The following is a 17,941-nucleotide window of genomic DNA, read 5'->3' on the forward strand; positions in this document are numbered from 1 at the left end:
CGTCACAATAAGACCGCACTTCTCTACAATCCTCTTTTTAAAGATTTACATAATAACTCACATCTACTTGTTTTTTTTCTTCTTTTTTTGTTTAATTAAAGAGCTCTTTTGCAGTAGATTAGAAGAGGCCGGTGAGTACAAAAACACTTCAAAAGGAAGGGGGGGGGGGGAGACGGTGGCTGAGCTTGTGGCCTGGCGGTGGTTTGGGGGGGGGGGGGGGGGGGGCAGAGCGGGCTGTCAGAGCAGGGAAGGTAGCAGGGGCACGGCGGCAGAGACCACAGCATCACCGCTCATCCGTCCTCTTAAGACATTCAGCCGTCGCCGGCCAGCAGAGGGCGACAGCAGCTCTTCCATTAGTGAGCCAACTCCTCTGCTTTGAGCCGCTTCTTCCTAAAATTCTAATGTTTACATTTTAATTGCACATGCATCCACCAGTCAAGTTTACAAAACGGTGGATTTCCTGTATGTATGTGTTTCCGCATGAGTCCGATTACCATTGAAAGGTGTGTGAGAGGCTGTGCTTAAGTGCAGCTCGCCGTCATGACGACAGCGGCTAAGCTCTATTTGCATTTATCTTTTTCAACGGCCTGCAGGCTATTTTTTTTGTTGTTGTCACCCCCCACCCCCACTGTATCATAAAACACTGCCAAATTAGATATCAGTTAACAATAAACATGTGAAGGTTTTAGGATTCCTCATGAGGCAGAGGGCTGTGGAAACCCCAGTCCTGAACTGATGAAGATGAGCATGCAGCTAAAAAAAAAAAAAAGAAAAAAATAACAAGAGTTCAAATTTCACTTGGCCTTCTGACAATACCTGACCAAAACACGGCAGCAAATGTTGGCATCAACAGTTAAGTCCAGCTATTGCTATCTTAGCAGCTTCATTCAGTGTACTTGCATAACTCTGATCGTCATTTGAAAGTATCCCATGGTACTTTAGAGGTGAACGCTCGTCCTGTAGCCACAATAACATCAATAATAACTATTGGTACTTGAGCTCTCATTACCTTTTCCCTCTGTTGTCTCCTTTTGGCTGCAAGTGGCTTAATAGATTACACCTCACTGGTATCTACAACACCAAATATCCACTTAAAGAAATCCTTTGCAGAAAAAAAAAAACAACGGTAAACCACTCAACTGTTTTCACGGGGAAATTGTCACCAAAGGGTTTATGGCAATGGAAGCTGGCAAACAAGCACACAGAGCAACCCTGTTCAAATGACACGACTGTAGTGTGGCACACTGGAAATGGCCCTCGGCTATCTTGGATTAGTGTCTGGGTTTCCACAGATGCTGCCAGCTTTACAACAAAATGTTGGGGTGGATGTGGAACCCAGTCTGAGTATTATGGGATGTGGCGCCGCCTCAGAGTGTGTAGGTGTGTGTTGTGCTGAGGCGACCCCCGTCTTCTGCGAGTGTGTGCTCTACGTGTATGACAGGTGCGATCCGTTGGAGATCTGAGAGGTGATGCTGGCGCTCCTGCTCATGCCCTGTTCACTCCTCCCCCCTGATGACGTCCTCCTCATAGCCTGTGGGCTGTTCCTCACCCCCCCTGTGCTTCCCTGGCTAACCCTCTGACTCCCTCCTACGGGGTTGTGGAGACTCCAAGGTGGTGGGCCCCCGGCGAGCATGGGGTGACCCCAGGGCTGCTGCGAGCTGGAGCTCCCCTGGTGGTGATGACTGTGCTGGCTGCCTCCTCCGCCTCCTCCGGACCAGTGGCCTCCCCCTTGAGGCCCGGAGCCTCCACCGCCTCCTCCACCCCAGCCTCCCTGGGAATCGGGAGCCAAGTTAGTCAGAACCATGTTGCTGAAACCCAGCCGCAGGGACTCCGAGTCGAAAGCCTCGATTTCTCGGGCCTGGCGCTCCAGCAGAGAGCGGATTCGCTCCAAGCGCTCGTTTTGCAGGGAAAGCATTTCCTCCTCGATCTGGTGAGAAAAGTGTTACGCAAGTCATTAAAATACACGTAGAAACCACTAAGATGTTACGAGAAAATAAACGGTGTGCATAGGCTGGTGAATATTTTGAAACACACTCCTGAAAGTTCTGACATAAATGCACACAAAGCCAACCTGAGGCCGGCCTTACCTTCTGCTCCAGCAGAGCTCGCCGCAGAGAGACCCTCTGCTCCAGCTCCCTCCGCTCCTTCTCATGCTGAGCGTCCGTTTGCATCTTGATCTTGCTCTGGTAAGCGTTGAGCAGCTCCAGCTCCTGCTGCAGCTGCATGTCTAGAACCTGACCCTCACCCTCCTGAGCCTCATCCAACCGCAGCTGGAGCAAAAAGAGCAGAACATTCAAAGACGAGTATCTTTCTTCATCAGCACCATTATGGTTTCTTCTTTAAACAACGGAAGAATAAAAAAGGCTTTAAGATTCCTAAAATCATTTGTCACGACACAAAGTAATATTTGACTCAATGATCCAGTATCTGGATCATTCAAAACAAAATAAACTAAAATATAATGTTTAGATCAAGTTTCTTCCAACTTCCTTTCCATAATTTCTTCAGATATTTTTTTCATTTGATCTGATGTCTCAAAGATTTCTTTATTCGGTCCTTTTGGAATCCTAAGTTTTTAGAAAAAAAATTTCCCCAAAGGATACAAAAATAATCAACTGAGTTTAACTTGGCCTAGAATAACATTTACATTTAAAAAAATGTTAAAGAAAAATGATCATTTCATTTTTAAGGCTTTTAATGTGAAAACATAATTTTCATTTCTATTTCAAATAGCTATTTTTTTTTTTTTTACTTTTTTTCCAAGTCTGTTAGAAAACAAGATTCCCACTTTCCCATGACTTCTATCCTTGAACTTTCTGTTTAGATATTCTTTTTCCTTGGTAACCTGGATTTGTTTGACACGTATACATCTTCCTCACCGCCTGTGTGGAGAGCATTTCGTTGATGGAGTGGTCGTACTGCTCAGCCAGGATAGCCAGCTTCCTTTTTTGCTCTTCCTTTAGTCTCTTGAGCACCGCCTTGTGTTCAGACTTGGGTGTTGTCTCCAGAAGATGGTTCTTGAGAGCCTTGTACTGCCGCCTCTGGGTTTTACATGTTTCTTGACACTGCTTCTTAATCTGAAGCTCCTTGGACTGAATGAAAGAAAAGAAACCAAAGCAGGAAGACGGTGAGGATCTGCTGTTGAATCTTTGTGAACCAGAAACACCGTCAGTTTGTTTGTTTACCTTTAGGCTTTTGGGCTGCTGTCGGACCTCCATAGCATGCTTGCGCCTCAACTCCCTCTTCCTCCTCCTGTTGTATTCATGCTGGTTGGTGAGCTCCGTCTCGTGCTGGGTTCGGATCAGGTCCGCCCGGGCCTTCTGGATCGTAGCCAGGTGCCTGAACTCCAGCTCCTGCATTGACTCGTGATGCCTGAGCAGCATGGCGTGTTCCAGGTCTTTCTGCGTTTGCCGTTTGTTTAGCTCCTAAAAAACATAGAATGGACAAATGTGTGTGTGTTTGGGGGGAACGATTGTGAACTTCCCCTTCCCAAGTACCTCTCTGGCCAGATCCTGCTCAACATTGTGCCTGGCAATAAGGATCCTGCGTTTGAAGCGCCTACACTCCAGTTCCAGATACTGCCTCTGTTTCCTTAGTAGGTTCGCCTCCTCCTCCGCCTGCAGTTTCACACATTGCAACAAGACTCACATCTATGGTCGCATTAAAAAATGACTGGGACTGAACGATGATGACAACCGCTCAGGTTCTGCCGAACAGAAAAGCAAAGCTGGGTTCTCACCTGAAAGTGCTGGATGTTCTCCTTCTGTTTGGACAGCCACTCCTGCTTCTCTTTTTTGGGAGTTGATTGGTTCTCACTCAGTTCCTAGTAGACGAATATGATACATTTGAAAATTACAGTTTGAGTTGCTTCAGTGTTTCTACCCATCAGTAGCTGTGTTTCCATTTCACATATGCGCAAAACTCAATCCAAGTTCTAGAAATGTCAAAAAAACACCACAATTTTGCAAATAAACAGTGTGTGTGTAGGGATTTTGAGTGTTACCTCTTTGAGCTGCTCCTTGCGTAGTTTATACTCTCGCTTCTGTGACTCTAAGAAGCTGCTGAGCTCTTTCTTCTGCTGACCCTGGATGTGCTGCTGGAACTTCTTCTCATCGTTTGCAAATGTCTTCACCTGAAGGAGATTAAGATAACTCATTCAGAAGAAGCCTCAACCACCTAACTGCTATTTCATCATTTTTGCTTTAGTTTAGCGCCGTCCACGTACATCCTTCTCCAGGGCTGCTTGGTGCTTTTTCAACAGCTTCTCCATCTCCTGGGTGAAGTTGTTCCTCTGGCTCTCCAGCTCTTTGTCCAGTCTCAGCCTGTGTTCATCCATCTCCCCTTTCAACTTGTTCTCTAGCGCCATCAGGTGCTTCTGATGCTGCCGTCTCATGCGTTTGTACCCTGACATCTGCTCCCTGAGCTCAGAGTCCTGCTCATGTTCTTGTATTTCACGAGTCACCTAGAAGACATAGATCCGTTGAAATCACACCTTCTTAAAAGAATAGCATGAAGTACAGGAACAAATAATGTCAACAAAGCCGATTTAATTCTTATTTCTAAATTAGAATCTAGAATCTATGCTAGAATCTGTGCGTTCTTACCAGCGAGGCTGTGCGTATGGTGGCAAAGTGCTCTCTGTTGCGGTAGTGCTTTCTTGGGGCCTGAGCTGGTGCTGCCTGAGGCTCAGTGGGTTGACTGCTGGCGGCCTTCTCCCCCGTCAGACCTTCCTCTTCCTCCTAAAAGACAACAGATTTAACATTTTTAAAGCTTAACCATTTATAGGAATTATGTTCTTATAGTACTGTCTTTTTATTATAGAAACATTATCAAACTTCCAAGCCAAAAAGGGACATTGTGTGCCTTTTAAGCCATCTCATTTCATAGATTACCTTTTAAAGAAAACCCATCCTTATTTTGTTTCGTTTACAGATTTTATTTTGTGCTTAAGGCTGCATCAAGATAGGAGTCATGGGGTTGACAGAATTTTCTAAAATCAACTGAGCCAAAGAGCAACCATTGGGATCATAAACATTTAAAGTCCTACTCCGAGAAAACATGTGTTTTTTGGTGTCTTTAACGTGCTCTTGTGGCATTTTTCTAATCATGAATCATTTATGAAATTACACTTAAAATGACATTTCTGAGTCTTTCTGTATTCAAACCGCTGTGAATCCGGAGCAGATGAGAAAAAGAGCCTTTTTCAAAAAGGACCTATTTGTGACCTAGAAAATACGCTGGGCCACAAGCTCCCTGCTTTGCTACCCAATAAAGAGGGGAAGGGGGGCGGGGTTGCTCCACGGCAAAGGTCCCGCCTACATCTCAGAGTTGAATTTTGAAAGAACTTCCTGCCGCTTTGCAGAAAATATGTCCCAGAAAACAACAAGTTTTTGGACTTTAGCTAAATATGGCAAAACTGTAAAAGAATGCTGGAAACATTTAAAATGGCTTAAAAGACAATTGGAGTGAGACTTTAAAGGAATCCCTTCGATTTCTTTTTAAACAATGTAAAAAGTATCACACTAAGACTAGAAATGCGTTGTTGTTTTCGTTGTTCTATTAATTTTCCTGATTTAGGTATTTTTGTAATTCAGAACTGCTTTTGACTTAAGAATATACAGATTTTTATTTTTCTAAAGCAAGTGCCATTTGACCTTTTTTTTTTAATTATTAATGGGCGGTGTAAAGTCTCAAAAAAATATTTTCAACATTCAGATATGCAATAAGAATTTTGAAAAAAAAAAAAAAGTTACTTCTGGCCTTCTTATTTTTGATGTTAGGAAATTGTAACTCCACCCACCGGTTTTAGGTGTATGACGGAGCTGTTGGACATGACGGTGCGATCTCCCTCCATCAGGTCCAGCTCGCTACGGCTGTCCTGGGCCGCGTCGTTTAGACTGTTGACGGAGCTGCTCTGTGAGCTGGCGCTGATGGACATGCTGGGGATGGACTGATTACTGCCGACACTGTTCACCGTTCCAGTCCGTCCTCCACCCGACTCCAGGTCCTTCAGTGCAGAGGAAAGTAGGTAGAAACAGACAGCAAAGAGGAGGCAGACAGAGGGAACAAGGAGGTGCCCAAAAGAAACACAAAGACATGCACAAAAAACAAAGCATGCTTCGTTACTTAATCTAAATTAACAGGAAAATGTATTTCTAAGTATTTATTCAACGAGCAATCGTGTACACACTTCTTCTCCATCATGTGCTTCTGCTGTGGGTCCATTGTGAGCCTCTGGCAGAAGGATCTTCTTCATCTTGCGGTACTGCAAGTTATCCAGCTCCCGAACGGCATCCTTGGTTCTCTGAATGAGATCCATCAGCACGGATTCTGGTCGCTCACGTTGCAAAAAAGCATGCTGGAGCAAAGCATTATGGGAAGGAAGAAATGCACCATAAGAAACAAAAAAAGAAAAATATGTCTAAAACTCATCGTTTCATAGCAGAGGCTCTCCGTCAGTATAGATCAAGACGTAAAACTACATTGTAGGTTATAAGAAAATGTGACCAAAAAAAACAACAAAATATGCATTTCTGAAGAGCAAGATAAACAGAAGAAAATTTAATTTAATATACAATGTTAAGCACTGTATTGTAGCTTTACGTTTAAAGATGAAAAACAGTTTGGAAAGCCTCCATACGCCAAGGACGGTATCCGTTAGCAACAGAGTCCATTAATGGACTGAGGGACAGTTAACCGACGGTGGGAGCCGAAGTCCCATAACTACACTATTTACATCTGGCTTCTTTAAACACAAACAATCCATGTAGGATTTCTTGGCTTGGATATGTGTGTTTTCCTCATGTGTGAAAGCAGAGGAGTAATGAATGAAAATAGAAGCTCTTGAAATCAGAAGATCAAACATGAACGAGATTTTACGCCAATCCCCCATTTTAACAGTCCTCTGTTTTTGTGTAGCCATGAATCTCAGGTGTGTACTTACACCCAACATGTCGTCAGAGTGTGGTCTGTCCTGGGGGATTTTCTGAAGGCAAGAATCGACAAAGTTTCGAAAATAATCCGACCTGGAACACAGACGATTCACAGAGAGTCAAAATGAGGAGCAAATAGTGGGGGTTTGGATGAAAAACATCAGTTTTAAGAGAAAACATTCACGAGGCAACAATGCCAAAACCATATGGCTCTAGAAGTACAACATGAGTAAAAGTATCACCAACAGGGTCTTCAATGACATGGAGTTCAAATGTTCACACATGCTCCTCTGTTCTAGTTTGGTAAGAAGGATTTTGATGACAACGTAGTCGAGTGATAACCAAGTTATTGCTCACAAAGTGTATTTGGTCACTTTCAAAATATTTGCTTAATATGTGCAGAACTTATAATAATCCCTCTATGGTTAAAGTTTGTTGATCATAAAATTCTAAAAACAAGCTACTTGATCAGCAAAGTCTGTTCTATGAACCAACAACGGTCAGATTTGTGCTTATGGTGATGCCCATGGAAGCTAGTAACTCGATTAGGTCTAGATTTAAGTTTTTACCAGTAGTAACATTTCTTGAGGCCTAATTATAGGCCCCATTAGGTTAGGCTGGGCTATGAATAGCGCCGCACCACATGGGGTAAAATGGCATTCCATCCCATAGCAATATATATTCCAATCCTTTTGTTCATGTGGTGTACCTGGTAGCTGAAATACTACTGGATGAGTGAGAAATAGGAGACACCTTACCAGTCACTGGATTGCAGCGTGGGACTCTCATTCTGCGCTATGTGGTATAAGGCACTCATTGCATTCATGTTAAACAAAGGAGGCTTCCTCTCAGCTGCAACAGGAACAATAACATGTTTAGTCTTCTTGGCTGACAGACTTGCAGGCGAGTTAAAAAAAGTATGTGGCATCCATGACAGGTAAACACCTACCTAATTCTATACAGGTGATCCCTAAGGACCAGACATCCACCTTCCCATCATACTGGCCTTCATCCATAGCTAGAATCACTTCTGGAGCCATCCTGAATGAATTAAAGACATTTTGAATAAGAATATATAAACACAAACAAAATGTAGGTAAAAAGGAAAAAATTATTGGATGCCATATCAAATTCAGTTGTTTTTCCAATTCCATGCTTAAAATCTGTTGCCTAATTCTGATACTTTGTCTTGTCCTTAATACACAACTAATGTTTATATTTGTTAAGCACAATTAAACATTTTAATTTAATGAAAGTTCATTTAAAGACAGGTTTTTAAACTTTAAAAGAAAGAAAAAAACTACACAAAGAGTCTGAAAAGTCATCAACTACTTTTCATCTGTGTGAAAATTAAAAAAGCCTTAGCTGAATCCGTCTTCTTTCAGCCAATGCAGTATTGCACTTCTCACATACCAATATGGCGTTCCCACAAAGGAGTTGGCAGGCGATGCGATGGAGGCAGAGCCAAAGTCTGCCAGTTTAACCTGGCCAGGCTCAGTTAGCAGGATGTTTCCTGCCTTCACATCCCTAAAAGCAATCCAAACATGCAAAAAACGAAAAAAGAAGTGGGTTAACCAAGGAAACCCAACTATTTTGTGTGTTAGCAGCTCTGATAGTATGCTGTACCTATGGATCATGTTGTGGGAGTGAAGGTAGGCCAGTCCCTGCAGAGCACCATGTGTGATGGCAGCAATCTCAACCTCTTGCAGAGGTTTTTTGTGAACTGTGTGAGAGAGCAGTGGTCAGTGGAGCAGCCAGCATCCGCTGAGGTGACCAAACAAAGATCAATGTCTTATTCTTTCCTTCTAGCTCACCTTCAAGAAGGTCAGAGGCGGAGCCAAGACAATACTCCATCACCAACTAAAAAGAACAAAAGGATTATAAGATGATCCCAGTATTAGACACTGTAATTTATTTGGTGAATAAAAGGGGAACATTACCCATGCTGTGTGCTCACGAAGGTAACAGCCTTTATATTCTATGCTGTTGGGGTGACGAATCCTCTGGAGAAACTTCACTTCCTTTATGATGTCCTGCCATTTCTGGAAGGAAATAAAAAATAAGAAGCTATTAACGTTTTGGTTGGCTTTAGAGACGAGATCAGAAATCCTAACTTTTGGAATAAAAAGGTTCTGTACAGATGAACTAAGGCTTGGAGAGGCGAAGAGAGAAAATAATGAAAGTTAGCAGGTGTGTGTGAACCTTTTTGAAGTTTAAAGGTTCAATGACAAGAAGAAACACATTCATTATAGTTTAGACCAGTAGATGTCAATCTGGTCTTATACCATTTTATCTTAAATAAAGGTGATCTGATTTAACAGCAAGAGTGGGTAAAAAAACAAAAGAAAACATTATTTTTTTCATAAACAAATTTTACCTTACAGCAATAAACTGTAATGTTACATTTTACACAAGAATTCACTATTTACAGTTTATTTCAGTTTGGAATTGGTTTGTTTGAAGCAATCAAAAAAAATCATATAGTAAAGAAGACAAACAAAAGTAATCTATATATCTATAGAAGGATGTATCAAGTTTAGGATTAGTTATGATTTGATTAAAAAGTTCAAAACAAAAAATGGAAGATGATACACTTCCATATTTGTATATACACATATAAATGATCCCATTGTAATAGGTCAATCTTTAATAAAAATATTTGCACTTATACACGCAGTTCATGACACACTGAAGTCATAAACAGTGAAGTTTCTCAAATTTTTTTTAATTGAAATGCTTAATTCTACATTCATTAATTGCTTTAAAAGTTCTATAATAGTCTTTCAGAACCAAACAAATGTTGCTTTAAAATAGAAATTCGACATAAAAAACAACATTTCATCAAATCCCGGGAAACAGAAACCAGGTAGTGACAATCAAATGATTCAGTAGTTTGATTTCAGCATCGGGTACGGATGAAAGCAGCAGTAAAGTCATTAATAAATCTATTTTAACATTTTTTATTAAATTTCAGTGTGAAATTCTTAGATTTTTAGGCGTTCTGCATTTCAGTACTTTCAGTAAAATGTTAAAGTGGATTTGTTTCCAAGCACAACAAAGAACTGTCAAACTAAGTAAGGTCTAAATAAAATACATTAATACAATTCAGATTACTTAATTATATTTTTTTTTAGATCAAATCAATATTTGAAGCCCCTGTGATGGTTGAGGTCCATGAAAAAACTTGCGATGAAGCCTGACTGTTGTGTGTCTTCTACTATTTAGGGTTCTTCCACATTGTCTTGAGGTCTAATGACTTTACTAGGTTTATTTTTCTGATGCTAACACGAACGCCCGCCGGCGACTCACCTCATTAGACTGCTTGCCGCTGTAGGACATCTTCTTAATTGCCACCACCTCATTTGTGCGCACATCCCATGCCTGGAAAACACAGGGTACATTGTTGGTGCACATTCCAACTGTTGCATACATCTCATCACTCATGCATGTTTGCTACATAACTACAATGCAACAAGTGTTTCAGCATTCAAAAAACACATTTTTCTGCATTGTAATACTAAAAAACGTTTTTGATGTGTGGCAGCATCCTTACAATTTTTCTAAACTGCAATTTACTTTTCTAGAAAGTAATGAAATGAAAAAAAAATGTTTTTTGGTTAAAATATTTTAAATAATCTATAAATAATTTGTTTTTTCCATGCACCAATGACTCAGCTAGTAGTTTAATTGATTAACATCAAAACATTAGTTGTATGGAAGGTTTTTGAGCAATGACAAGGTAGATGCATTACAAAATAGACGGCGCCGAAGCTGCCATGGCCGATCTCCCGAAGGTCAGAGAACAGCTTCTCTGGATCTTCCTTGAAGAACAGCTCAGCCACCTCCGGGTCCTTCAGGCTTCCTGCCCTTATGGAGGAGGGCATCCTGGTTTCTGTAGTCCCTTTTCACCCACACACAGGTGATGGGACTATCTGTGTGCTGAGCTGAACAGCAGCAGCAGCGGCCTCATTTGCAGTAGTGGATGAGTCTGAGATGCCAGCACGCGGACACCTAACGGACAGACAGAGATCAGAGTGAGCAATGTCCAGATGAGAGACGCAGATCTTTAACAGAACAAATATAGAATTTAAAATTGTCAGATTTTTAATATAGCAAAAATAAAAGCCTAGTTTCTGTTTCAACAGCCAGGTTGCAATGGATGTAAGACAGTCCTGGGTATAAAGATACAGGCTAAAAAATCCATCAAGTCCAACTAAAAATACATTTTTAGCATTTGCAGGAAACTACCAAAACACAACTTTAAAATGACTGATTGCAATATACTTTTTTGAAATTGAGGGGAGGGGATATCAAGTGTGGAAAAGAGGAAACAAGTCATACATTTTCTTTCATTTAAATCCATGAACTCTTAGAGATGATCTAACTAGAGAATAAAAAAACAAGAGTGAACAAATCAGTAAATGTAAGTATTTTGAACTATTCTGTCTGACTGAAGACTGGCTATGAAATTGCATATCTGGCTGTCAACAAATTGCTTTAGAGATTATAACAGATCTATAAGCAATAGACCAAGTCAATGCAAACAATTCAGTTTAAAAATTGATTTTTTTTGTGTGTCCCTTGCTAGAAAGCGGCCCCCGGGAGGACGGGGGGGACAGCACAGGATAATCAATATGTATGTAGGTTGCACTGTATCCCAGATTAATCATTGTTGTTGGGGATAATTTGCCAAATAGGTGCAGGAACTTTATTTTGTAAATGTAAAAGCAAAATGTAATGCATGAATTTTAGTAGCACATTAGATTTACTTCATATTAAAACCAATGCTGTCCGTATTTAAGGATATAAAAGGTTGGGGGTGTATAGGTTCTTAAAAACAATATTTCTAAGCAGATGTGGAGCAAAATTGGACTTGTTTGCATTTCTGGTTGTATAACATCTATTACACACATTTTTACTTCACTCACACAGCAAGCATGACAAGTGAGAGCAGAGAAAGCGGAGGTGGAAATCATGGCCCAACTAAACAGTCAACAATGTTAAAAGGAACCCTTCCAAAGAAAAACAACAACAACAACAAAAAAACACTTTTCCATTTTTTAAATCCATCTCTTTGCTTGCAACCTAAAGTTGATTCCCAAACAAAGCACGTCGTCTTTGTGTCAAAAAGTGACACGGTGAGAAAAAGATACACATGTGGGATGTTCAAAGCTATTGCCCTTTTTTTCTTCTTCTTACTCAGTTGTGCTCCAGAAATGTGCTGGTGAGCAACACACACGTTGCATAAACACAATGTCTTATTAATAAATAGATAGTGATAAAAAAGATAACACCTCACTGAGGTCTCACAGGAATTTGGTCTTTGCTAAAAGGAAAGAGAAAAACGATGTCAGTAAAAGGTTTGCGCTTTAAAAGACAAGTTAAAGAAAGGTTTACAATCTCAATAATTGCTTAGAAAATCATTGTGCCAAAAAAACAACAACAGAAGATTCCAGCATTTATTGCTTAAGATATAAATAAATTGTAAATAAATTCTGTAAAGTCATGGATGATATAAACATGTTTCTTAAACTGCAGCAACCCTAAAAGTTTTGCATCTCCCACAAGGCCTTTCAGGTGTAAGCCACCTGAGCTCCATGGCTTGAAAAGGAGGACTTTGCATTTTATTTTATTTTTTTTAATACTTGAAAATTATTATCATATCATTTTCCTAGCCTCCTTCAGTTTTGAGCAATCTGGCACCAAATTAATATATTTAAAGCCAAAATGTGTAAGTGGAATAATAATCAATGGTTTGATCCCCACTCCCCCCAGTCAACTGTCGTCGTGTCCTTGGGCAAGACACTTCACCCTCCTTGCCTCCAGTGTGGCTCCACTGGTGTGTGAATGTGTCTGAATGTCCCGGTGATGGACAGAGGCGCGGAACGGCAGCCACGCCTCTGTCAGTCTGCCCCAGGGCAGCTGTGGCTGCATCAATAGCTCACCATCACCAAGTATGAATGAGGAGTGAATGAATAATGGACACACTGTAGGTACTTTGGAAAAGCACAGATAAATCCAATCCATTATTATTAAGAAAATACAATTACATTTCAAAAGTAAAAGGCGAGGCTCAGCAACAAAGCTTGGTTTTAACATTTCTATGGTGATGATTTCTACCACGGCTGTCCAAACTTTTTGCATAGTTGGGGTGAAAATGTATGAAGACCAAAACATTTCTTTGAATCCTAATAACAGCGTTAAACGCAAAAATATTTGAAATGGAATACATATCACTTCTTCACAAAAATCAGAAATACATCTAAATGTCGTTTTAACAATATTACTGTGAATTTCACATTTAAAGACCAGAAATAAAAACAAATAAACAGTCTGTCTGGGAAAAACAAACATTTGTCAACATTAAACTTGGGTTCACATGAAATGTTACAAATTATTCACGATTAATTGCTCACCGTAAACCTCTACATTTAAATCACATGAGCAGGAAAATAGTTATCTAATTTAGAAGTGCAACAAAGCATTGTTGCTTTGATCAGAGAAACAAATAAACCTGTTCTTCTCGTTTGGCCCTTAAGGCTTTGAAGGGCAAGTAGCCGCGACGGACAACGGCTTATACTGTAGCCAACCGCCATCAAGAAATGCTCGTTTCTGGAAAAGTGCTAGGGGCCACACATTATTGATTTTGTGACAGGAACCTATGGGCAGGGGGCAATTTAAACGCGGGCGCATTTGGCCCACCGGCCGGACTTTGGACATGCCTGATTTACACCTTATGTGGTCAAAACACTAACATAAATAACATACAATTTCAGTAGTGAATGAAATAAATATTTTATAGACAACTAGTCAGAGATGTATTTATAAAAATACTGTCTTAAAGAACTCTTTAATACATTTTGAATGTACAATTCCTTGTGCTGACTTTAATTGTGATGCTTAATTTACTTAAAAGAAACCATTTAAATGGCACCAGCATACAAATGTTTTCTTTCAAAATAAAAAATGTCAAATTGTGATACAAAATGCTATCACTTGTGCATTTCTGACATTTGCCTTGCACCCAATTGTAAAAACACAATGACAAATTCCTCGGTGTGCGTCTCACACATTCCATGAAACGAAGGACTGAACACAGAGTCATAAGACTGAATCTGGAAGAGATGAGCTGGACTGCAGAGTGTGTGTCTGCATGTGCAGTGTAGAGGGGAAAAAATAAGTGTTTTGTGCTTGCGAAAATGGATTTGCTCTTGTTGAATTATGTGAATTGATTTCCTCTGCACAATAATACAAGCAAAGGGGCCTAATGAAGAAGCATCCATGGTACAAATGCAGAGCAACGAAAGGTGGGGCAAAGATGAGGAACAGAAAGAGATGGAACAGGGTGATAAATAATCAATATTGATTCCTAGACTGAATTCCATCTTAGGTGCACATGACGAGCAAGGCAAGAGAAGCCAGGGGCAATCCTGCTTATGGAAAGTAAAGACAATGTAGAAGCACTTTAAAGATTTAGGAGAAGCGCCTGGACCTGCCTCTACTTCCACCAGATCACATAGCATCCTTCAAAAAGCAGCAAGATGGAGTTATCTGAACCCACCTGAAGTGATCAAACAGAAACCATGAAATCCACCTTAAAGACGTCCACTCTTTATTTCTCTTTTACAATACAGGTCTTACTAATCACTAAAATTAAGATTTGCCTAACATTTTAAACCAAACTGTAAAAATTATTAGGATCCTAACAATTATGAATAAAAAATCATACATTGAACATTAATGAAAAAGCTGTTCTTTGCCCTAAAATGAAAAAAACAACAACAAAGAATTGCCTTAAAAGGGAGCATATTCAATTTAGGGAAACAACACAACCTTAAAATTGTAGATTTTCTTAATTTAAAAAGAACTAAATGAGCAAAACTCATTGATGACTTTATTTTGTGAATTGTAAAATTTAAAGAAAATATGAAGTAATAAAGAAATATCATTTTGCATATAGGAAATGTTATAAGACCAATACAAATGTTAGAATCCAAATAAATGACATGATAATATATCCACCCCCTGTAAAAAAGAAATAAAAAAAAGGACAGATGAAAGGGGGGGGGGGGGGGGGTCTACTGTTCAGTTACAAAGAAAGCTATGTCTCTACTAAATTCCACCAACAACTCATTCCATTTCCTGGTGTCGCACAGATAATGGTGATGGGGAGGACTAAAGTGACCAAGCACTAAGAGGATTGAAACCACCCCGTTTCTCTCCCAAAGCTCCATTAACCGTCCTGTTGAGAGAAATGTCATAACGCTCACATCAACAATGTTGACGCTTTTGTCCGAATTCAGGCTCGGAGAGGAAGTTGTGCATTGAAAATGAACACAATTTTATAGACAAGTGTGTCTTAGAATCAAAATAGCAATGAATAAGTTGCTAAAAAAATAAAAAAGTGGTTTATGGAGAATGCATCTTATCTGAGCCTTTTTTGCCATCTCATAACTGTACAGAAAAACCAAAATGAGTGACAACAAGCATCTAATATGTCTTATTTGAATATAACTCGACATTAATAAAAAATCGTGGGACCTAAGCAGAGAAGTGTAGTCATTATTTATTTATTTTGAAGGTGAAAGGCTGACTGCTTTTTTTTTTTGGCAACCACCTACAAACAGCAGTGAGTAGCAGCACCGCATTAATCATCCCAACCTTCTGCACTACGTTCATATTGATTCATTAGTAAACAAGGGTTATAACAGCTGTCACACACACTGCAGAACGATCCATTAAATATCCAACATCAGATATGTGGCCCCGGCTTTCTGATACATAAAGTTGTTTCATTGTCAGTCAGAATTTGCTTCATTTTTTTTTAACGATCAAACAAATTTACTTTCCATCTTTATCTTAGATGGTTGAAATATGCTTTTTTGGTTGCACAAATGGAAGAATGATATCTCACTAGTTTCGTTTGATTTAAAAAAATTAGCCTCAATTAAAGAAGTACACCAATAAATATATTAAATAAACATTTGTTTACCATTTACCAGCTACTTTTAACAGACCACATCTGAATATATATTGTTTTTCTATACAATGCCTAACAAAGCTTTCCTATCTATGCAAATAAGCTCTAAAGTGTCAGGGGGAAAAATGTAATTAAACAAAGTATAAATACAATTTTGTTCAGTGATAGATATTTGAATCAAAGCAGGCAATGCCACACTGTCAGATTTTTAGAAATCCGGTGGATCGCCCAGTGAAACCACAACACTGCTTTAGTCATTTTCTCTTTTTGTTGTTATTGTGGTGGAGTCAGTTGCTTCAATAGCCATATCTAGTATGCTGTTGTTCTATACTCAGCTTTGGCTGATACAAAACTGGCATCCACAGGGGGAAAAAAAACAACAAAGACTCAGAGAGGCTCCTCCTACATTGTGATGATCAGGCAATAAAAGCTGCATAACTCCCATCATCACCTAGCAAGTTGTTGTCTGTGGATGCATTTTTGCAAGCATGCAAATGAATCATAAGGTACAGAAAACCGAAAATGATTTTAATGAATCACACAAACTCAAATCCAACGGGACTTGTGGGATCTAGCCCAAACCTCTTAATATATATGACAAAATACAAGTCGTGTTCGGTCGGTATCACAACCTGGACGCTATTCACGGCGATTTTCTTAGTGCGTGGTGTTAAGCGCCAGTTAAACGGTCAGTGAAGCCAAGCCGAGGGTTAGCTTGATGAGTGGTAGCCGCTGTTACGCAATATCAACACGGAAAGCTGAGGAATGCGACTCAAGGCAATGCACAAAAAAGGGTGATCGGCAACCGATGGGGCTTCACGGTTCCCTACTCAAAAACAGACAGCACAACCTGAAGGCCTTCTCCTTCCAAATGGTTCGTGTGGTTTATTAAAAACTCAACGCCAGGCGACCAGACAACGTTAAGTTATAGTGCAAAAATACAGTACGTTAATACAACGGCCGATTGATGCCACGCATCGTCGGCACGGCTATGCATTCATAATAACCCTTATGGATGGCAAAACGTCCCAAAGGCCACAAAAGCAGAGCTTGTCATTATGTTTAGGGCTCACACCACACGAAAACAAAACCGAGGGAGTGGCACTGTGCTTGCCACGATAGTTGCATAAAGCAGATTACTAACCAAGCTAACCTATTAAGCTAACTCGCCTTCGGTGAAGCAAACCGTCCCCATTATCCATACACTCGCAAATCAAATGTTGCTATTTATTTTAGACTTCCGTTTCGTGTGTGTATATTGAATTGCTGCATTGGCGTCCTAAACGAACGCACATATGTGATAATAACACAAAGGCTGCATTGATTGACGCTCTGACTGAAATATCTGATTGACTATACAAGTTGTGACAGTAACTTCAGGTTGGAAGGAGAATAGCAATACATTTGTCTGGCTAGCTCGAAATGTTGAAACCAAGCTCGTACTTAGCGGGTACAGCAGGCGTGCCACTACTTCGGAAAATGTTAGCAAGAAGAAGAAGAACGGGCTAAAGTTGACGTTCAACTCACCTGACAAAAAAGGGCATCCACACGGGTTGAGAAGAAGCGTTGTAAAGCCAGCAGCTGATTACAGTCACCCTGCTACAGCAGAGCCAGATGGCTAAATCAGACGGCCAATGCGGTCCATAGAAATCAGTGTGAATTCGCTAGCTGTAAAAAAAAATTAGCAACGCTAATTCGCTATCTAGTCTGCCCTACCCAAACACAGACGGAGTCACTATTTTTCAAGTCTTTCTCAGATGTTCCGTAAGTTGTCAGCGTGTTATCTCATATATACAGGTTGACAGCAGGAATAATAATTTACATCAGTGCGAGGTTAACGACGGGCAAGCCCAAACTGTCACATCGAGCTCGCTCCCAGGCAACCCACTGGCCAGCTAGCTAATAGCCGTTAGCGCTTAGCAGCAAGCAAAGTTTCTCTCTCTTCAGATAGGCAGTTCCTCCAAAAATGGCGGCGAAGCAAACAACCCCCCCTCACTGAGGAGGAAATAAACAAATCTCCAAGAGGGAA

General features: G+C 40.3%; 1 protein-coding gene across 1 annotated transcript; it reads right to left on the bottom strand.

The window, feature by feature from the left end:
- Positions 1-82: 82 nt before the first annotated feature.
- On the bottom strand, positions 83-17,882 carry LOC101163990 (serine/threonine-protein kinase TAO1). The gene is made up of 21 exons (XM_011483283.3): positions 17,440-17,882; positions 10,685-10,943; positions 10,242-10,313; positions 8,873-8,974; positions 8,747-8,792; positions 8,559-8,655; positions 8,346-8,459; positions 7,882-7,973; positions 7,691-7,784; positions 6,944-7,025; positions 6,191-6,358; positions 5,801-6,007; positions 4,605-4,739; positions 4,226-4,462; positions 4,004-4,132; positions 3,740-3,823; positions 3,498-3,617; positions 3,186-3,425; positions 2,880-3,092; positions 2,088-2,270; positions 83-1,927 (listed from the first exon to the last, which is right to left on the bottom strand). Exons 2-21 carry the CDS (start codon positions 10,814-10,816, stop codon positions 1,427-1,429), a joined length of 3,048 nt encoding a protein of 1,015 aa, XP_011481585.1. The 5' UTR covers positions 10,817-10,943; positions 17,440-17,882; the 3' UTR covers positions 83-1,426.
- Between the last annotated feature and the right edge of the window lie 59 nt (positions 17,883-17,941).

This window comes from Oryzias latipes, chromosome 14 (genome assembly GCF_002234675.1).
Source record: "Oryzias latipes chromosome 14, ASM223467v1".
Classification (NCBI taxonomy): domain Eukaryota; kingdom Metazoa; phylum Chordata; class Actinopteri; order Beloniformes; family Adrianichthyidae; genus Oryzias; species Oryzias latipes.

Coding starts and splice junctions, on each gene's coding strand:
- LOC101163990 (XM_011483283.3), bottom strand. CDS start 10,816: ATGCCCTCCTCCATAAGGGCAGGAAGCCTGAAGGACCCGGAGGTGGCT. Junction 6,008..6,190: donor AAGCACATGATGGAGAAGAA/GTGTGTACACGA, acceptor TCTGCACTGAAG/GACCTGGAGTCGGGTGGAGG. Junction 3,618..3,739: donor AGAACATCCAGCACTTTCAG/GTGAGAACCCAG, acceptor GTGAAACTGCAG/GCGGAGGAGGAGGCGAACCT.